The 22573-nt window shown below is 41.7% G+C and overlaps 1 protein-coding gene across 1 annotated transcript in view; it reads right to left on the reverse strand.

The window, feature by feature from the left end:
* Positions 1 to 22573, reverse strand: part of TRPC3 (transient receptor potential cation channel subfamily C member 3) — a 58520-nt gene that overhangs the window by 20190 nt on the left and 15757 nt on the right. The window contains exons 2-5 of the mRNA XM_028743969.2: positions 19037 to 19808; positions 10254 to 10439; positions 1529 to 1693; positions 14 to 230 (exon numbers count right to left, since the gene is read on the reverse strand). Of these exons, the coding sequence (XP_028599802.2) occupies positions 14 to 230; positions 1529 to 1693; positions 10254 to 10439; positions 19037 to 19808 (1340 nt within the window). The remainder of the gene's footprint in view (positions 1 to 13; positions 231 to 1528; positions 1694 to 10253; positions 10440 to 19036; positions 19809 to 22573) is intronic.

The raw sequence follows: 22573 nt of genomic DNA on the forward strand, positions 1-22573 counted from the left end.
GCTATATACATACCAAGCACCCATACCATGATCAGCATCTCTGTCCAACTGAACTGAGTGGTCTTAACCCTAAAAATCTGTTTAGGGTAATCAGTAACTGTCACGTTGGGTAATACTGTGACCCCTTCAAATCTGTCTGAAGCGTTGAACACCAGCAGACCCAAGAAAATAATGAAGGAGGCTGCATGTGCCACAAACTTCATAAATGGACTTCTGAGAACTTTTCCAAGCTGAGAAAGCAAAGGAGAATATATTTGTTTTTAAGCAATGTATGCTTTCACTTTCAACAAACATGGCATGTGCCAAAAATGCATATTTAATGCTAAATTTCAATTTAGGGATACTTCTTTGCATGCAGTTTAACTATTGTAAAGCCATACTTAAGAATCCTTCGCCTAAATGACTGTTTATATTTTTATGCTTTTGTAAACCATTTTGGAATCACATTTTGATGAAAAGTAGCACCAAATTGTTGGCAATCCTATGCAAAAGTTGAAAAGGTTTTGATTCATACGTTTTTATTGGTCTGAAGCAACCCCACACACTCTTACAATTTCTGAGGGGCTTCTAGGGGTTCCCTCACTGCGAGGGAAGTGAGGTTACAGAGAACCAGGCAGAGGGCCTTCTTGGTAGTGGCACCCGCCCTGTGGAACCCCCTCCCATCAGATGTCAAGGAAATAAACAACTATCTGACTTTTAGAAGACACTGAAGGCATCCCTGTTTAGGGAAGTTTTTAATGTCTGATGTTTTATTGTGTTTTTAATATTCTGTTGGGAGCCGCCCAGAGTGGCTGGGGAAACCTAGCCAGATGGCTGGGGTATAAATAATAAATTATTATTATTATCTCAAGCAAGCAGTATTAACAGGAGGCCTATGAGGCCACCAGTATGTTGGGTAACACTGATCCTTATAGTGTGTGTGTGTGGTGTGTGTGTGTGTGTGTGTGTGTGTGTGTGTGTGTGTGTGTGTGTTTCTTTTCATAAACTTATATTTTACATTTCTTCCATCATTGAGCCCTAGGGGGTATTCATGCAGTTCTCAGGCTCTTGTATTGACCAGACCTCGTTAGCTTCAGCAAGATGATGGCCTCGTGTGCTTACAGATCATACTTGAGATAGCTTTTCTTCATAAGAGAGAAGAGAAGAAGATACAGGACCTATTCCCTAGGTCATCCAAGCAGAGCAGCCACAACCTATTTTATTTAGTTTAGAAACCTGTTATAAATTACTAATCTTTAGCATTATTTTATTTGCATAGAGTGTTACTTCCTTTTAGTAACTAGGGTATTCATGCTCCAAATTCACTCGCCCAACAGAAGTACAGGATAAGAAACTGTAAAACATTCTGGTGTAATGGAAACGAATAATCACAATTACGTTAACAATAGCAATCATTTGGTTTCAGGAAGGTATCAAGAGAAACAGGAATACGGCCTTCAGCACACGACTGGGTCTCTCACTTCAACAGAGGGCTTTTTGAAATGAAATTCATTTACACACCAAAAAAGCCAAAAACAAAACCTTGTACCCTGCTACATGGTGCAATCCAGTACCCAACGGCAAGAAATGGAAGGCCCAGTGCTACCACCAGCACAACTAGACACTTGATCGCAATGGCCTGTTCCCGTAGTCCTGAGAGGTTTTCATACCAGATGGTCAACAGCTGTTGCTGACAGTTTGGATGGGCCACAAACTGTGGGGAAAACAGAAGAAAAACAAGTTACACAGATACTGAAGCACATGTAATTAAGGCACTGCAGGGTTGGGTAACCTGTGCCCCTCTCCCCAATATAAGTCGTTGGACTCCAACTCTCATCAGCCCCAAGCAGCATGGCAAACTGGATTGATGGAGCTGCATGTGGAGGAACAAAGATTCTATTGCATCTATTGCAACAGCTCACATTTTCCATTTCTTAAGAATACAGACAATGCAAACATTAACATGTTAATAGAAGAGATATTTCAGTTGAGAGTTGAGAGAACCTTTCAGTTTCCGTCAAATCTTTATATAATGATGAATAATTTTGTATAACTATTTTGAATAACTATTGGGACACTGGATCATGTTACAAGCATATTCCTACTTAGAAACAGGAGCTGCATGCTGGAAATCATGTTTCTCCCTCTCATTACTATACTTGGGATAAAGGCTTTATTCTTTTTATTCTAAACTAAACAGGACCACTTTAAAATGAAATAAAGGGACCAATGGTGAAAGAGGGTATAATAATTTGCCTCTCCATTAGGGACTAAATTTTCACATGGCGTGAGATTCTTTTGAACAAGCGATCGCCCATTTATGGTCACCCAATACAAAAACTTCATGTTTGAAAAGGAATTATACCCCAATATAGCCACTGTGGAGGTGTTAGGGAACAGGGAACAGAATAATAGGTAAAGTAAAAAGGTAAAGGACCCCTGGACGGTTAAGTCCAGTCAAAGGCGATAATGGGGTTGTGGCGCTCATCTCGCTTTCAGGCTGAGGGAGATGGCATTTGTCCACAGACAGCTTCTGGCTCATGTGGCCAGCATGAGTGAACCATTTCTGGCACAACAGAACACTGTGACAGAAGCCAGAGTGCATGGAAACGCCGTTTACCTTCCTGCCACAGTGGTACCTATTTATCCACTTGCACTGGTGTGCTTTCGAACTGCTAGACTTCTGTCATGCGCTTATATAGTGCTCTCTACTTTGTACCAACCTCCACTGTCAACTCATATCAAACGTGTACGTAGGGAATTTCCTCTCCCCCTTGTAGCAATCACAGTTGCATCCAAACCACAGGGTTAGATTCAAGGAACCCTGGCAGAAGGAAAATAGCCAATACTGCTATTCTGCAAATTCTAGGCCTGGGTGGATCCGTTAGAGAGATTCAGTATGTCATGGATACAGTGGTGACGATAAATCAACAGCAGTAATTAGAGACTGCTTATTATGCAGTGTGTGTGTGTGTGTGTGTGTGTGTGTGTGAAAACACGGTGTTCTCTCTTCAGGATGAACAGCATTTTGTTTTAGCTACATACAAACTGCTGTCATAGTCACCTATGGAATTGGCACAGTGCCATAACATATGACAGAAATTCTCATGCTTCTGCTTTAGACACTGGCCTGATGCATAAGGGAGAATGTAATCTTTGGTTTTACCTCCACTTTTCTCAAACAAAGTTCTAGTGATGGATATAGAACAGCTCTTCTGTGAGTGGAAGAGCAGCTCTGAAAGACCATTGTGCAGAGTTAGAACACATGTTTGCATACAGAAAGCCCCAGATTCAGTCCATGGCATCTCCAGGCATGGATGAGAAATACCCTGGCTGAAACCCCGGAGAGCCTGTTGCTAGTTGGTGTAGCTCAGAGTAGGGAACCTTCTCTCTCCCTGCTCAAGAATCACATTCCTCTGGGGTAATCTGTTGGGGCCACATGCCAGCAGCAGGCAGAGTTAAAGCCCGTACAATAGTGAGGCCACTCATCTCTCACTATTTCTGTCACTCCTGCTCACTCTCCCAGCAGCTTCTCTCTCTCCCTCTCTCTCTCTCTCTCTCTCTCCAGCAAGAGGGCTGCTTAGTGATGGACAGACTGCTCTCATCAAGAGGGTTCCCCCACACTTCTGCTGCTCCATCCATTTTGGCTTCCCCATCTGTAATGTACTGAGCTGAATCCTAGAACAATAGGATCCAGAATGCAGCAGTCTGATTGGTCCGCAGGAGCCACCCAATCCAGCTCCAGGTGGAAGTGAATCAGAGACCTGATTGGCCTGCAGGAGCAGCCAATCAGTCTCCTGGATGAAGTGAATCCGCAACCTGATTGGCTTACAGGAGCAGCCTGGAATTAGCCAATCACACAGAGCCCATTGTGTAAATAATGTATATATAGCTAGACGTTTCTGGGGAAAGTTTCATTCATTGCTACTACGAGCTGACTAAAGAGCATGAAATTCACACTCGACTCCGAGTAAATTTCACCATCCCCTTCTTCCAGCCTCCCACCACTGATGTGACTTTAGATCAAAAGCTGCATGCTAAATGGTGCAAGGCAGCTTTCTCTGTTCCTATGAATCCAACCCAATTTATATGACAAGAAACAAGCAGCTACAACCCCACACAGGAAACTTAGGTTTATCGATTCTACTGAAATCAATAGGCTTAAGCATGCCTTACTTGGTGTTTCATTTCCCAGTGGTATTTGGCTGGGCTGTGTTATAGCCAAAACAACTATAGACTCCGGTGGAACCTTAAAGACCAAGAAATGCTAGTTGTTTGTGGACTAGAACACTATCAGATTCATTATCAATTTTTGATCGTGGTCAATGTATCAAAGCAAAGTCCACCTGAAGCAATACTACCCACCAATACAATGAGGGCAAGCAATGCAGATAGTAACGTACCATTCCCAGTTTTGATTTTCCTGATAAATTACTTGTGAACAGGAGGAATCTATTTATTATGAAAATTAGGAAGACGTCAGGCTCTCAGTATGTATCAAGCACCTGTATATACACTAAATCACATGGGAATTCTCACTGGCAAATATTTATGATTGCAAAAAAAGACGCCTTCTGATTATGATGTTGCCAATATAACTCCAATAATAGTTTTTTTTAAGCTTCATTATCAGCTACTAAAATTATAATAGCAACCTATTCACATGTTGCCACGGCTCTTGAATCTGAGGCATATTTCTTAAAAATAATATTAAATTACAAGCTTCCTCGAATAAGCTATTTCAGACTTTATCAAGAAAGGCTCCTGAATGTACAGATAGTTATCACCATACAATTTTATGTTATTATTAGGTTTGTTTATTTGGCATGTTGCAGAGTTGCTAACATCACAGTAACACCTCCACAGGCTCAAATGAGATTGGAAACATGTTTTTTTCAGAAACTAAAAATATTAACAGTTGTTCTTTCTTGGTGCAAGTGGGAATTTCATTTTAAATGTCCCTCACATACGTGATTAATATTTTTCTGCTTAAAATGCAGTAGTTGTACATAAAGGCACAGAACAAAACGTGCAGCCCTTTGTACAATAAAGGCAGGAGGCCAACAGTTTCCTGATATGTGGGCCTGCAACAAAATGTTGTTGTTTGAATTGCTCCTATTCAGAATGCCAGCCAGCTACCCATGTTCTCTTTCAGGATATTCCATTCCACCCAGTCCCCAATTGCCAGTCAGCATTCCACAGCCACTGAGTATGATCATGGGTAACACTTTTAAGCAATATGGTAAGCTAGGAAAACATTGTGGGGTTTTTGCATGCAAATAAGCAGTAAGTGCCCAGAATTCTGAATATGAAAATGCCAGCAAAAATAGCTTTAAAGGGGTTTTTTTTTTAACTTACGTTCAGCATAGGTAAGGCTATTATCAGCCATTTACACAATATAACAAATCTTCAAGACATTTGGAAGGCATAAAGATTAGTTCTAAATTTGCTTTGATTAAGGGCTCATCCACACTTATCTGCACTTTAAAGCTCTGTGTCTGAGTGCCATCCCCCTTTTTCTTTGATCTGGAGCTTTGCCCATGAAAATCCACTCTTTAAAGCTGATTCGTAGCAAACAGCAATTCAGGTTTTCCACAGACTGCCATTTGCTCTGATCCAGCTTTAAAGAGCAGGTTTTCATGGGGAACCCTTCATGAGCAAAAAAAGGAATGGGTGCTCAGCCATTGTGCTTTAAAGTGCAGACCATGCCTGTGAGAAGTGAGAAGGAAAGGCAAGCATGGATAAGCCTTAAAGTAGCCTTCAGGAGCAAGCTAACTTGCATTCTGCTATATCTACTGCTGAATTAGCTAGCATTGGCAGTTAAATTAGTAAGCATTCACAAAGTAATTAAAGAGCACCTGCACCAAAGAGAAGAAAATTATGTTAAAACTCTGAAATTACTAAATGTGCATGTTTTGTTATATAAAGCCAAAATAAGAGATGTGGCTGAGTTACACACTTGAGCACAAGCATCAGTCTTTTGGGGAAATCTTTCAGCATGCGTAAATTCTTCAGCAAGTCTAAAATGACTTTAGATATCAACTTTAGAGTTTTTAACTATCTATTATTTGCAGCTGTGATGGTGTTTCAGGGTAGACATCACTGGGTACCTGCCAAGATACACACCCTAGCACTCCCCATTTCCACTCCCTAGAGTCCCCTGACCTTTTTCTTACTGTGACACAGCACATAATTAAACTGTGGGATTTTCTCCCTCTAGATCTAGCGATAGACACCAACCTGAATGACTTTGAAAGGAGGATTAGGGTCCACCTGGCCTAGTATCCTTTTTCGAATACTGCCTAGCCACATACATGTCAGGATGCTCTGCCAGAGACACTCTTCTTCTAATTGTGAAGGTTATGGGACAACCCAGCCAGATGGGTGGGATATAAATTACTACTACTACTACTACTACTACTACTACTACTGGGGATGCGGGTGCCGCTGTGGGTTAAACCACAGAGCCTAGGACTTGCCGATCAGAAAGTCGGTGGTTCGAATCCCCCGTGACGGGGTGAGCTCCTGTTGCTCAGTCCCTGCTCCTGCCAACCTAGCAGTTCAAAAGCACGTCAAAGTGCAAGTAGATAAATAGGTACCGCTCCGGAGTGAAGGTAAACGGCATTTCCGTGCACTGCTCTGGTTCGCCACATGACCCCGAAGCTGTACGCCGGCTCCCTCGGCCAGTAAAGCGAGATGAGCGCCGCAACCCCAGAGTCGGTCACGACTTGACCTAATGGTCAGGGGTCCCTTTACCTTTACCTTACTACTACTACTATTTGCTAATTAACCTCCATTAATTTGTCTAAGAGCAACATGTTCATATCTGGAGGTTTATATTTTAGCTTAATACGCCAAGATATAAACGAGCCATTCATGGCCACTTCACTCCATCCGTTGCTAACAGACCAAGATGTTTTCCAGTTAACTATACTTTCCCATTTCATGAACCATACCATGAAACCATGGTTAACTGGTTTGGAACATGCAAGGAGACAAAGCCATGGTTTGAAAATGGCTTTGTATTCTTGCTTATTCTGAAGCCATTATTTGGTTCTATTGAAGCAAGAAACTATACCTAACTTGAATGTTTCTTGGTTGGTTGGTTGGTTGGTTGGTTGGTTGGTTGGTTGGTTGGTTTGCTGGCTGCATGTGAGGGCACAAGGCTCAAGGTTCATTCCTATCTCAGCTTATTAAATGAATATATGATCATCCGAATGCAGCTATGAATTCTAATTTTAACACAGCATCTCTTAGGAGAGCTAGGAGAGTGCAGAGCAACTCAGAATACTTGCTTCACAAGTAATGCTAAGTATGCCATCTCTAAAGTAGCACCATTTGCATCAATTGCTGCACTGCTGTTTTCTTCCTGACTTCTTCTCCCTAAACTTTTCAAAAGACTATGAACTAATAGTCTTCCAGTCACTACTTATTCTAATACTTACTGTAACATCTTCGGAATTTCTGTTACATTGCCTCTCACAAAAGATGCCCTCAACTAGTACTGGTATATTTCTTATCAATCTCTATGCTAAGCCTAGCACTATTCTTAAACCAGCTTCAATTTAATTCAGCATATGAACAAGGAGCAGATTCAATGAATAAGAACAAACTGGGTTTTACATAGCCACTTCCACAATACAAGAGACTTCCAACATTTTATAACCTGATAACAACCAGCTGAATTCCCCATCCAATGAACTCATTTTTCCTTTAGTCCCGTAACCCAAAGACTTGAGTAAAACCATGTTTCCATTTTATTTTCCTTTATGGCTAAATCCTGTCCAAACCTAACAGGAACTGTCCCAGCAGGCTGCATTAATATTTTGAGAAGAATATAAGCGTAATACCTGAGCATTAACTGTATTTTCCATTTAAAACTTACAAAGAAATCAAGTGCAGAAGTCCTTATCCTTGCAAACCTGAGTTCTCCAAGTAAAAATCACTAGAAAGGCAGCTCGTTTAGCAAGTTTCTGTAAATCCTCTGCAACTGCAAAGCGAAGCTTGCGGTACATACATACAACAGAAATTCTGAGCAACGGTTTCTAGAACTTTCTTCCAGACTTCCAATGTACATAAAATATATAAAGCATATGTAAAATACTAAATTGTTAAGCCTAATCAAAGAAAACTAGAAAAAGCAGAAAGTAGGATAGATCAACATGATAAATAGGTGATGTCAAATGACATCACAAGATTGACATGCAGATGGAGTTTATTAGGAATGGCTAATGGGTCATTTGGAGGAGCTTGGAGGACTGAATTAGGTCCACAGCCTGGAGGTTCCCCAATGTTGTCCTAAGTTTATAAAATCAGCAGATCCTTAAAGATTCAATGTTTTTAAAAGCCCAAAAGAACCTAATCAGTTGATTTGTGTTCAAAGGGCACATGCCTAGGAAAAAGAGAAACATTTGTTTTGTTGCGGTGCAGAATAAAAAGCAAACTTGTGGCTTTCCAAGTTATCCAGGGAAGTTCTGCACATCAGTTTCGGGTTATGAACAATCTGCCAAGCTACCTCTCATGCTTTCAGATTCGCTGCCTACTGCAAAATCAGAATCACAATGACAAGACTCTACAGAAGGCAGGAGCCTTGTCTCTGAAGAAATGCCACAGAAGCATTCAGAAGCCAGCTGTGCACTCTGCAAAGCCTGCACTGGTCCCATAAATTAATGGCCCCCACTGGCACTGTAAACAGGTAAAGCATGAGCTCAAGATGAAGCTTCCGTGGAGTGCAGGAATCACAGACATTGCAACAACACACCTGGTCTCAAAATAGAGATATACTATATAAGAACTGGATAGTGTCAGTTTCCTTAAACCCATCTCTAATTAATAAACCCTCGATTATTTTTAAAGTTTGTGATCTATATAAATGAAAATATTCAAGTATCTATTAATCAGGGATGAGTTTAAAGAAACTAACACTATCCAATTTATGCACTGCAGTCTTACTTAGTAGGTTGGCTTTAACAGGTGGCTCACTATAACACAATGTGATTTATAACAGAAGCTGTGAAAAAGCTTGCTGTTACTGGCAGCATGGCCACCAAGGCAGACATATTCAAATGTAAATAAATGTAGGTGTCACTTCCTTTCCGTAGTCCTCTAGCATTTGTGTTTTATTACTTCTCAGAGGTGATGACCCAAGGTGATTATCCGTAAACGTTAAGACCCAGAAAGCACTGGCCTGGAAGTTTTATAATGGCTGTTTTCTATATAAATAAACTGCCCTTGGAACAGAGTTTTCTTCTGTGGCTATTTTAAAGACTTTTGTCAGCAGAACCCCCTAGAATATACTGTACTGTACATCTATAATATCTCACGTCATAGCAGATTCCTATGTAGAGAGACTCTGACCAAACATTATCATTCCAAGCTTAAAATATGCTTCTCAGAGGCGGAGCTAGCTGCTGTGCCCGTGGGGGCGGGGCTAGAGGCTAGTGTCCCAGGGGGGTGCGGTGGCGGCGAGCGTCCGGGGGGGGTGTGCTGGTGGCGGCGAGCATCCCCGGGGGGACGCCGCCCGCAACGATGTCACCCCCCCCAGGGATGACACCCGGGGCAGGGCGCACCCCCCTTTCTCTGCCAGTGATGCTTCTAAAAGGAACTAACAAGGCCTGTTTCTGTGCGCATGTGATACATCACTTCCGATCTGCAAGCAACTGCCTGTTGCGGCTATTAGTTGTAAGAGCAGTAACAGCTTTCAAAAGGTGAGTGCCATTTTTAATGTACTCTGGTGCATCTACCTCCCATTACACTGACACTACACACAATCCAGACAAAGTGAAGTACTTTTAAGTGCTGTTAATTTAAATGGAAGACACAAAATCAATGGGACACAGAAGAGCTTAACTGTGGCTGGATCATGGTCAGCGGGGGAGAGGGTTGAGTGGAATGGCAGTACAGTTAAGAACAACATAATGATATAACATCATTTCTATTTACAGAATGATTTCTCCAGTCTTTTTATTTATGCTGAAGACGGATCAAGACGTGGCTGTTTGTCTCTGGATGTTTTAATGCACATGTGTGAGAACACTGCATCACAATAATTGACTCGTGTATGACAGTCCCTATTACTTTCATTGAAAAATGCCAATCTCTCTGCTGCCTTATTGTGAAATCAGTTTGACATTAGTGAATTATTCCTGTCCAGAGGACAGGACCCATAAAGTGTTTACAATACAGGCCTGTTATAGTGCTTAAGGTTCTTGACGCAGGCAGTTTATGATGCAATGCATCCAGTATCATACTGTCTAAAAGAGACAGTCACTTACCTTTTTGACTTCATACTTAATTGCCAGTTTGACACGACTCAATGAAGCTCTGTGCCTTTGTGTTTCAACTGGCTCAGCCTCCAAATCTCCATTTAGAATGGATTCTACCTCTTCAGAGTCTCGGCAGAGATCAAGGACGCCAACCACAAAATCCTTGCATTGCATAGACAGCTTGCGATAGTCATTCTAAAAAGCAGACAATAGTTATTGAGTCACATCAATTCATGTGGAACTGATTTAGTAATGTGCATTTATTTAGCATATGTACATTCTGCAGATGACTGTCTAGGCTGGATTGCACATTTCTGCCCTCTTTTTCGTACATGGTATTCAAACGATACTTTAATTTGCATAGCAACACAGATACCAACGTGCACACTGAGACAGGGAAGAAAGACAAATGCAGCACTAGGCAGGTCCTCAAATTAGTGTATTATTAATTGTTATGATTTATTATATTTACTGTGGCTTTCCACAAAAGCTGCATCAAAACGGCTTACAGATCCATTAAATACACAAGGCTTGAAAACATTTAAAAAACAAATAAAATACATAAAAGAACGGTTTATCTAAAAAGTGCTCATGCAGCAATGAACCTAACCCCACACAACTGAAAGATGAGCAGGTGAAAAATCACACTGTGTTATAATCCAAATTAATCCACCAAAAGCCTAGGTAAACAGGAATTTCTTAGCCTGGCATCTGAAAGCTGACAGTGATGGTGCCAGGCATGTTCTTCTGGGGAGAGCATTATATCAATGGGGACCAACCACTGAACAAGCCAGTTCTTACCACCCTCCATACATTTATCAGAAGGGGCACATGGAGATGGGCCTCTGATGATGATCGCCAAGATCCCGGTAGGTTCACAGGAGGAGTGTACAGTAAAGGCTGCTCTCATATTTGGTTTTGGTCCAAGAGGACCAAAGTAATCAAGAGCAGCAGTTCACGGGGCAGGATGCTAGAGTATTCCATATGATGGGTACAAGTCAATCACTTTATTATCTCACCTTTCCCTTCTGCTACTCCAGTTGTCATTCATTTGTCTCTTACATTCCACGGCTCTCTGTAAATCTGTTATTACTGTCTGTCACCTCTGAAAAATGGTCCTTGTGTTCAGAAACTCCTTAGCACACCAATCTCATGGAATTCTTTTCAGCACCGTTAATTTTAGTATTTAAGTCTTGAGCCTGGTTGCTTTCACTACAGAAGTGCTGAATACATTGATAATGTACCTCTCTTTAGAACTTTGCTTTGAATACGTCCCAACTTCCTCCTTATTCTCCCTTATTTCAGAAAAGCATTTAGGGTTGCTATTCTATGCCACTTACATGGGAGTAAGTTCTGTTGGAAGCCATGGAGCTTACTTAGGAATACACCGTAAAACTCAGAGTTGCCAGCATCACTATGGCTACACCTATGATTTCAGAAATCATTATCTTCCTGTCCTAAGATTACAGAAAGGTGAAGACTCTAAAATTAAGGAGCCGATTTCATTTGTTTCCTGCCTTCTTAGTTGTGACTTCTTAGTCCCTCGAAAGCCTTAGCTACAATACATAATTAACTTCCCCCCCCTCTTTCCTTTTTCCTTTCTCCTTCTGTGTTGGAACTCCTATTTGGGGACTTCCCTGGCTTTTTTCTGGCCCACGTAGGACCAGTCTGGATAGTTGGCCTTGGTGAAGATTCAACGTTTTCATCCCCCAAAAAGTTTTTGATTTGAGTTTCCGTTGAAATGAGGCTGCATGTTAATGTTTTAATGTTGCATTTTAATCTTGTTTTTTAAGTTGTATGTCAATCAGTTTGTTTTTATATCGGTTGTTAGCCGCCCTGAGCCTGGTCCTAGCTGGGGAGGGCAGGGTATAAATAAATAAATAAATAAAATTAACTTTTTTTTAAAACCACATGATCAACTTGGGTTGTTAAAAATGTGGGCCAAGTAGATCCATGCAAAGTTCAGAAAGTCTGAAGCAACCTCATGCATTAGACTGCAATCCTACACTCACTTACCTGGGAGTACGTCCAACTGAACTCAACAGGACTTACTCCTTCAGAGTGCACATACATAGGATTGTGCTGTAAATCACCAGTGGTAGCTCAACACACACCACCTCAAATCTGGCAAAAGGAGACCTGGCAGCAGCAGGTCAGTATATGTGGGTCAGTGTGCAAGCTCAGCACATGCTAAAGTGACATGGTTGGCTCCATCCAGGTAGTCATAAGAAGTGGTTCTGCTTAATTGCTTGCAGGGCCTGAAGCTTTTAGCGGGGGGCGGGGGGCGGAGCAATGACACCTGTGATAAAATTATGAGATGAGACCACTATCTTTCTCATCTTCCCAGCTGCCTCTTGCACAATACCCATTGGAATTATTAAAAGAAGGAAAAATAAGATACTTACAGTTGCAAGTGTTATTTTCTGGTTTATTTACTTAACACTGTGAGCATAAGCACTTAAAACCTTTTCCCCCACCCAACTTTGTTCTCTGCAAATTTTGAAATTGAATCATCAAAATCAATTCCTTTCACTACTTTTTTTTCAATTGACAAGATGGCTAAGCCAGAGAGCTGAGCTTGACTCATAGTGGACCTAAGATAACTCTTGATAGAGCATTTTATCCTTACTACAACAACCTTGTGAGGGAGCGGCCTGAGGGATCCATCGAAAAGGGAGACGAAGCTAATAAGCACCTGAGCACTTAAGCAGCTCTTTTGTGTCAAGACTTGGAGCACCACGCTTGCAACCCGCCCACCCACCTGTCAGAGGATGGGAGCTGTCCTTCGAAGCCTGACTGTCAGGGAGCTAGCAGAGAAAGTTGGCTTGCTTCAGCTGTGCCTGGGGGAGTCTCCCCACCTTCCTCTATGGAAAGGCAGCAGCGGGGGGGGGGGGGGTCTGCCTGCCTCCTCCAACTCAGCCTCCCTACAGCTGGGAGGGAGGCAATGGGCAGACTGTTTGGGGTAGCGTGAAGCCTGCATGCACCAAAGCCACTGTGCCTCTCCTAGGAGAGCCGAATGGCTCAGGTGCACTGCAGGGCCCACGGTGAGTGCCTCCTGGCATTCTGTCACCCCCCTCAGTGGTGACACCCGGGGCGACCTACCCTACCACACCCCTTCCTCCGCTCCTGCTTTCAACACACTCAAAATCGCACACACATTTAATCCAGGAAGAATCATAGCAGCACTGCACTACTGTATTTTTCGCTCTATAAGACGCACCTGACCATAAGACGCACCTAGTTTTTAGAGGAGGAAAACTAGAAGCAAGAAAGTAACGCAAAGCATCTTGAGCGAAGAGGGAGGAGCGCTCCATAAGACGCACACACATTTCCCCTTACTTTTTAGGAGGGGAAAAGTGTGTCTTATAGAGCGAAAAATATGGGTATATTTCTTTTTCTTACTACCGCACATGTCAAATCTAACTGTGAGAGAGTGTTTTTGTGTTAAAGGTGTACTTTTGAGTCACCCACTGCTGGAATATACCTCGCCCCCAGACAACTTTCCACCAAGTTAATGCTGTCCTCGAGCAGAAAAAGGTTTTCCACCCCATGAGCTAAAGAGAGATCAGGACTGAGAGAGAGAGAATTTCAAAGAGAAGCAGCTATGTCCCTGGGTCAGGGGGCGGGGAGCACTTCAGTTTCTTTTTCGACATGGCTGCTGCTCTCTCTTTCGTATGCTCGATTTATTATAAAGCTTAGTACCAAGTCTCAACTAAGCAATTACACAAACCTCGGAGTGCAAATGGTATTATCTGCAAAGCGTCTAACACATTTTAAACTTGCTCTGCAAATAAGAACGCAATTATGACAACTAGCTGCGATCTCCCTAGAGAACTGTCTTAAAGGGCGTTTGAAATTAGGGCAGCTTGCTCACTTGTTAGTGACACTGATCTTCTTGTCAGATTTTTGCCGTTGTTCGCATTCTTCCATGGGAGTTGCATCTGGAAACCCAGGCCAGCCACTTCTCCTTTGCCTGGGAAGATGTCTGAAAGCACCCCTTGCTTCTTCTTAAAACCTTTGCTACCGAGTTTGAGCTGCTCTAACTCATATGTATAACAATAGACATTATTGGGCAAAGCATGGGTCAATAATCACAGCAAAAGCAGCATGGCATGAGGAAGGACCATGGCTCAATAGCAGATGTCTGCTTTGAATCTCTAAATAGGGCTAGAAATGAAACCCCAGGGAGCTTCTACCAGTCAGTGCAGACAATACAGTGGTACCTCAGGTTAAGTACTTAATTCGTTCCGGAGGTCCGTACTTAACCTGAAACTGTTCTTAACCTGAAGCACCACTTTAGCTAATGGGGCCTCCTGCTGCTGCCGCGCCGCTGGAGCACGATTTCTGTTCTCATCCTGCAGCAAAGTTCTAAACCTGAAGCGCTATTTCTGGGTTAGGGGAGTCTGTAACCTGAAGCGTATGTAACCTGAAGCGTGTGTAACCTGAGGTACCACTGTACTGAGCTAGATAGACCAAGGATCTGCCTAAATATAAGGCAGCTTCCTTTGTGCCTTACATACTCATTTTAGCAAAAGGGAAGAGAATTTAGTGTTCGATCTATCCAGATATGTTTGTTTCTGATTTTTCTAGAAAAAGGCTTCAGCTCTAACTGGTAGAATTATTATTATTTTAAAGCCATTGTTTTAATGTGTGTGTGTGTGTGTGCGCGCGCATTACTATCTTTGACAAGGATACAGTAGTGAAAGTGGATTTTAAATATCCGGACTGATGCAAGTCATGAAAAAAATAAATCTCATTGTGTTGGTATTGCTTCTTAATCACTCAAGATTTTTTCAGCATTATTCAAGTCCAATCAATCATGCCAAAGCATTTATAAAAGAATAATGCCAGCTAGATCTCCTTGACAAGAGATAATCTAATGAGCAAGAACTGCTGTTCTTTTAACAAATTAGAAGTTTAAATATTTTGCAAAGTTGCAATATCCTTAATAGAATGAGCATTTCCTCACAGTTGCCAACAGTCCTAAGTTAAGAGCCCTGGAATTCATCTATGCCAGGCATGTGGGGATATGCAGCGTGAGAAGGCAAAAACCTATTGCATTTGCTCTGCCTCAAATGGTAATGAATGGCTGCATGATTCAAGTGATAAGCCTGATCCATTATGGAATGGAAAATCCTTCTCTGTCCCATTTTAGCCATAGACTCTGTTGAAGAAAGCAACCTCCTGGACAATCAGATAAACCAAGACAACCAATTAAAACCCGTGATTCTATGCTCTCTCGCTGTCTCTCGCTCTGCTTTCAGAAGTGTCAGAAGGTATGCTCTGTTCAAAGCTTGTGGCTTTCCGATAGCTTTGAACAGGCATTTCTATCTCAAATCCTGTAGGCAAGGTATTCTCTCATATTTGATTCTCCTCTCAGCACAGGATAGGGTAAGCAGCAGCAGACAATTTCATTCTCACTTCCATTCAGTTTCCCCTACTGAAGCCAAAATCAGTTCTACAATAGACTAATTGCATTGCTTCAGACAACAACATTTCGGTGCCATAGTTCTTCCTAGTGTCATGGTTTCAAATTCATCCCTCATACTGGTCCACCCCACCTATCTCCATCTGCCACCACCAGACTTTACATTTCAAAGCCTTTCCCCACTAGTTATAAGGCAATGGATGACTGTGCACCTCAAGCAGCCACAACACTGTAGTCCCTTCTCTATGTTAACATTTGCAAATAATGCATATCCCAGACACATTGCACGAGAAAGTTTTGAGACCTTCTGATAAAAGCCGTCCAAAATCCTTAAGGATACATATTGCATGGCCAGGTTGACATTGTTTGTTGCAAATAAACGTAAGAGATGTTTGAAAACTTCCCAAAAAGTTATAAAGAAGACTGGAGTTTTGTGAATGGACCCTCTAAATGAGATAGTGGTTGACGACTCCTCCTTGTTGCTGATTAGATTGCTTTGTCAAGTTTGGACGCTGATAGGTATTGGTGTCCCATTCAAAATACGGTAAAAGGATTAAGTTCTGCTTAAAAAAATCTTTATTTACTTACTAAATTTTTTATCCAGCCCTTCCTCCAAGGAGTTCAGGATTTCCCTGGCCTGCAACACAGTTCGTCAAGGCACACTAGTTAAATGGGTTGACAACAGGCAACCAATATTAATGGTGGAACTGGGTTTCATAAATAAAGCAGTAAGATGCCTTGAGGGGCTGGGTTCTCGTAGTATAATGCAATCCATCAGTGTAATGGAGCAACAAAGACAAACAAACCCCACAAAAACCTACAAAGTAACATTAACACCAAAGCCTGAATAGAAAAACCAATCTGCCCCATATGTATATACATTAGTGGCTTACAAAGTAGGCCTAGCATTAGGGGATGCAAATGATTCCCATTCTAATGCTCACATTCTCCATCCTTGAACAAGCACAACAAGCTCTTGAATCTGTGCCTTGAATCTTGAATCTGTTAAAGACAGATCTATTTCTTTCTTCTGGAATGGATGGGAGATTCCATCACCAGCTTTACTTAGCCTTTAATCGACAGTGGAACTTTCAAAGGTTTCCTGTGCCTTCAAATGTTATGCACTGGAGGTGTGTGTGTATGTGGGTGGATTTTACTTTTTCTAACCTATCTTGAAGACTTTTCCCACACAAATTTACATTAAAGAATACAGTCATACCTTGGTTTTTGAACAGCTTAGTTCTCGAACATTTTGGCTCCCGAACTCCACAAACTGGGACGGTTCCGGTTTGCGAACTATTTTTGGAAGTTGAACGTCTGACGGGGCTTCCAATTGGCTGCAAGAGCTTCCTGCAGCCAATCAGAAGCTGCGCTTTGGTTTCCGAACATTTTGGAAGTTGAATGGACTTCCAGAATGGATTCCATTTGACTTCCAAGGTACGACTGTATGTCATTTAAAGACTATGCCATGCAGTTACGGTCTTAATTTGCTACTGCATGGGCTGGAATCATTTGCTCTGTTGGTACATAGTACAAGAACGGTATAAGAACAAACATAGGTAAATGCTGCTGTTTCTGAGTGCAAGTCAAAGCTGACACCTTAGTATTTAGGTGCTGCCACTGTTTGCTTGGGTCTATATCTCTCCCAGTCTTTGCCAGACACTTTTGTTCTATTAATAATATGATCTATGATCAGTTACAGTCAGTAAACTACAATGTCACTGCATGCTTTATGAGAAGCTGGGATAGTAGGGCCAAGCCTTGAAAGAGTATATTATGGCCTGTAATAGCTGCACGTTCAACTTCCAGGATTATAGTCTTCCTTCAAACAATATTTTTGTAACTTCAATAAGTCAATTTTATCTGGATACAGAAAATAAAAAGTAAGGAAGAAACGTATTTCTGCACTACACAACAATGCATCAAATGTATTATACACTACACAACAAGGAATGATCTTAGAGTTTCAGTACAATGTATAAAATAAAGATTCACAAATCTACAATTTAATAAATTGCTGTGTTGCAGGATGCATTGGAACAAGATGAGGTGCTTTCCTTGGTATGAGGTTGCAATACAAAACTGTGTAAATAATAATAATAATAATAATAATAATAATAATAATAATAATAATAATAAATTTTATTTATATCCCGCCCTCCCCAGCCGAAGCCGGGCTCAGGGCGGTTAACAACAATAAAACAGTACAAAACAGAATGATGAAGTAATTACGTATTTACCGGTAACTATTCAAATCCAAATCTAATGCCATGCTTACAAAATATGCAACTTGCAAAAAGGCTAAGTTTAATTTTTCACCACACTTCCATCTACAATGGAAGGGCCACTGAAGGAGCTGAAATGTGCCGTAGCAGATATTAAGTTGTACATTATGTCTGGCACTGCAGTGTTAAATATCCACATAACCATATACCATCACTGCCAGCCCATGCTGCTCACCCACATTTAGCTCTTTAAAACTCTCTCTGCTCGGATCAGGCCTCGCAGATTAATGTATCTTTCGCATCCTCGCAATAATTTAGGGAAAAGTTAATTAGAGAAGTGGAATCCAACACTGACCCAGAAGGACCCCATTAAAATGTTTGCTGCAGCTGGATAAAATTGCCATTTGTAGAACCAATTTTGTTTACAATCTGCATCCACGGTCCCAGTTTCATTTTTCAGAAAGACCTACTTCAGGATAGGGCTATCCTCTGTAACTTTATCAGGCATTTTAAGAACATGGGCATCATAAAGGGGCAGAGCAGAGTAATGCTTATCAGAGTCCAATTAATGAAAAATCTGGAAAAAGAGAGACTAGTCGGCATGCTACGACTCCATTATATGTATAGATGATCATCAGACAGAAAGGTGGGACATCTGGATAGATTTTAACAGCTGGCTCTTGGCAGGCTAATACATTTCTGGCAGATGAATGAGTGGTGTCCTTCTGAGAGGGAAATGACAAATGTGCGTAGCTTTTATAACTTGTAAACAACAATCTAGAGGTGTGAATAGAAACAGGAATACTCATTTAGGACCTAGCGCTTGCTTTTTCTTCTGGTAGCTCAGATGACATTATTTCAGCAGAGTGCACTTTAATAAAAACAATTATGTTCTGTTACAGTGAACAAACCTGTTTTCATCTATTCCAAGGGGAGTATTGCGTTTTTTCTGATTACACCCGGTGCTTATGAAGTATTTTCATTTAAAGCAAAATGGTGTTTTCAAAAAACATCCAGACATCGCAGCAGCAATATTAAAAGGAACAGATAAAGCGAGGGGGAAATAAATGTGAAGTGTTTTAATCCACTGAAGCCAATGCAGCCCGCAGAGAAGGCACAGAAAAAAGAAGAAGCCTTACCTTGAATTCTTTTTCAATATTAGCCAGTTTAGCAAGCTCATTACTGAGTTCTAGAGCAGTGAGAACCGGGTCTTCGCTGGACAGAGACAGGTAGGCAGGACTTGCCAGTCCCTTGTATGCATTTATCCTTGACCTGGAATGGCTGAAAGAATCATGCTTTTGTTTCTCAGTACAATCGTTGCACTTGCAGAAATAATCGTGAGGTCTCTCTATCCTCGCCCCTTTCATTAACAGCATGTGCACCACCTCATACTTCTGACAATGGGCTGCTAAAATGATGGGTGTGATGTCTGGGGAGAATCGGGTGCCGTCTTCATCGTAAGAATAAAAGTCATCGTCCTGGAGCTCCTGCTCACACGGGCTCAGAGTCAGCCGCTTGCTAGCTGCAAACCCCGGATGATTCAAGATTGCTTCCACAATCCGGACATACCCTTTGCTAATTGCAAGCAGCAGGGCATCTCCGATCCGTGCCAGGTTCTCCTTCTTCAACAGAAGTTCTGTCACTTCCAAATGTTCATTCCCCACAGCGAGCTGCAAGGCATTTTGGCCCATGTAGTCGACACAGTTGACATTCAAGGTTTTTGACTCTTCCAGCATTTTGCGTACCACAGGGATGTTCCCATACTCTGCCGCGTCCAGAAAGCGCTCTTCCTCTGCCGTAAGACTTGTGCCCCTCTCGTTGAACATAAAAGCTGGACCTCTGATTGCTTGCCGCCTTCCCTTTTCCCTCATCACAGTCATGCGTCTCAAAGAAGGGCTTCCATCAATGGTCCTAATGAGCAGAAACAAGACATTTGGAATATTTTTATAGCTGTCATTGTCTTGGAAGAGCTTCTCTAGGAATCTACACTCTTGGGCTAGAGTGGCCCAAGTTAAATATGCATACAATAGGTGAACACAGGTCAAACACAAAAAAGAATCCACACTGCACACCTGGATTAATTGATAATGACCGCTCCCCACTTCAAACGGGGGGGGGGGGTGCTTTTTGTGTGGCTGCACACAGCCCCCTGATCCCACACGATTCCTGGCAATTAGGCCTGGCTTCACCTCCCCAAGCTGGATACCTGAAGGTTCCCACCCAACCTCAGACAGTAAACCAATCCCAGCTGGGGAGGTGCTGCCAGGGGAGTCAACCAGGTAGGGTTGGGACCGCCCTGCACACACAATAGAGCAGGCTTCCTCAACCTCGGCCCTCCAGATGTTTAGAGATTACAATTCCCATCATCCCTGACCACTGGTTTGTTACCTAGGGATGATGGGAGTTGTAGGCCAAAAACATCTGGGGGGGCCAAGGTTGAGGAAGCCTGCAATAGAGGGTGGAACTTACCTGGGAGTTGGTCTCCCTACATCTGAAAGTTTAATAAAGTTGTGGCCAATTTTAATCCCATAACACATTGTCATGAGTCATTATTCCACCCGGGGGTCACCTGGGGTTGGGGGGTTTCCGCCTGGCCACGCAATAAGAATTTAACAACCACCTACAGAGCAAAACCATTACAGCTCACTTAGAACAGCAGGCAGTCATAGCAATATCCCTTGCAATCTTGAAGAGGCATAGCTTCTTACAGACCACCTTCTGCGTTTTCCATTTTCACAGACCCAACCACAAGTTTCTGGACCACTGACCACTATCATCCCTGACTGCTAGTCATGTTGGCTGGAGCCGATGGAGGTGGAGTCCAACTGCATCTGAAAGGTTACAACTCCCTCATACTTACAAGGCCACGCAGAAAACTTTGAAACCACAGGCTTTCACTTCCTTCTTCCCTTGCACCCTAGTACCACCTCACTCAGGATGGAGAAGAATAATAAATTCAGCAAATGAAACTCAGTTTTTATAGGGTGAGAACGTTCTTCCAAATGTACAGTGTTTTGTCAGCGGAGATAAATAGCCCAATAAATATATTGTGACAATGTCATATATTTGATGTGCCCGATATGTCTTCCCAAAAGAAATTACTATTAGAAAGTAGCTTGTATTTTTGACAAGACTCTTGCCTGGCATTTGAAAAAGCATTTTTCTTTTCTGTGGTCCTGCATATCCAGATAGCTAGCTAAAGGGAACATATATAATCAAATAAAATAAGGAACCAAGATGCACTGTAATTCCTGCACAACCAAATTGGCTATTGAAGTTTGAGAATTTAATGCCGATGTGTTTTTTTAATCTGCTTACTGTGTAATGGCGGTTGCTTGTGATAAATTTTCTGGCAGGAGATTGCATGGGGGTGGAATTTACTGTGATAAATGTTAGTTATTATTGAAGTATGTTTTAAATATATGGTTACTAGGAAAGTAGTCCTGAGACCTTCAGGAATAATGCCATGTTTAAATAAAATAGCAATTCTAATAATAATCAATGTTAATGAAAATATTGTTGCTGTAACGGTTCAAGAATTAGACACTAAAACTCACTATGCCACAGTTAAGCACTTTTCAGTCCAATCAATTTCAAAGGGAGAACACTTAACAGTCCTCCTGAAATCAATGAAACAAAAAAGTTATTAATTGTAGCAGACAGTAGTTTAATTACTCTATCCTGTTTGTCCTTATCAAATGAGAGCATGGAAAACTAGCACCGAACAGCATGTGCAAAAAAAGCCATACTCAAACTGCCATACATTTGTTAACTCAAAACCAACAGGTAAGGTAGAAAGCAGAGGTGCAACCACAGCCAGCATGGCCAATGGTCAGGGATGATGGAAGTTGTAGTCCAAAGTATCTGGAGGACACCAAGGTTGAGAATGGTAGAGTGCAAACACTGGGTAGCAGGCAAACTCAGTTATTTTGCTCTGAAAATGACAGCTAGCATGTTTTACAATAATGGTATTTCAATCAATCTAAATTTTAAACATAGTGGAAATCACAAAAGATGCAAGAGTGTTTGTTTCACATGAAAATGTGATAAAAAAAAATTATCCTAGCATGTTTTGAGTATCATAAGGTCTTCAACAGGGGGGAAAGAATCTAAAGTGTTCATTAACAGATCATATTACAAAATGCTTTCTAAAAACACCTGCCACTAACAGACTGAGTAGCACACTCTCTGAGAATTTGTGAATGGGTGCAGTCCTCTTTTTCTACGCACCTCTAATCGGACCCAGTTCTAAACTAACTACAGTAATGAAAAAAAAGTTAAAAACCAAATTTCCTCCTAATGATTTCCTGTCAGATTTAATATCTATTATTAAAAACATTTTCTAGAAGGGCAATTATTAAAAAATAACTTGTAAAAATGGGGGATTTTCTGGAAGTCTTCTAGGGAAGCAGTTCATGTTAGCATGAAAGGATGGAGTCCTGGCATGTTAGTGTGAGACCATGATGGGAATTTTTTCAGCACTGGGTAGGTTCACATTCTTTTTCAATACAGTGGTACCTCTGGTTACGAACTTAATTCGTTCCGGAGGTCCGTTCGTAACCTGAAACTGTTCTTAACCTGAAGCACCACTTTAGCTAATGAGGCCTCCTGCTGCCGCCGTGCCACCAGCACACAATTTCTGTTCTCATCCTGAGGTAAAGTTCTTAACTCGAGGT

Source organism: Podarcis muralis, chromosome 9 (assembly GCF_964188315.1).
Source record: "Podarcis muralis chromosome 9, rPodMur119.hap1.1, whole genome shotgun sequence".
NCBI lineage: Eukaryota > Metazoa > Chordata > Lepidosauria > Squamata > Lacertidae > Podarcis > Podarcis muralis.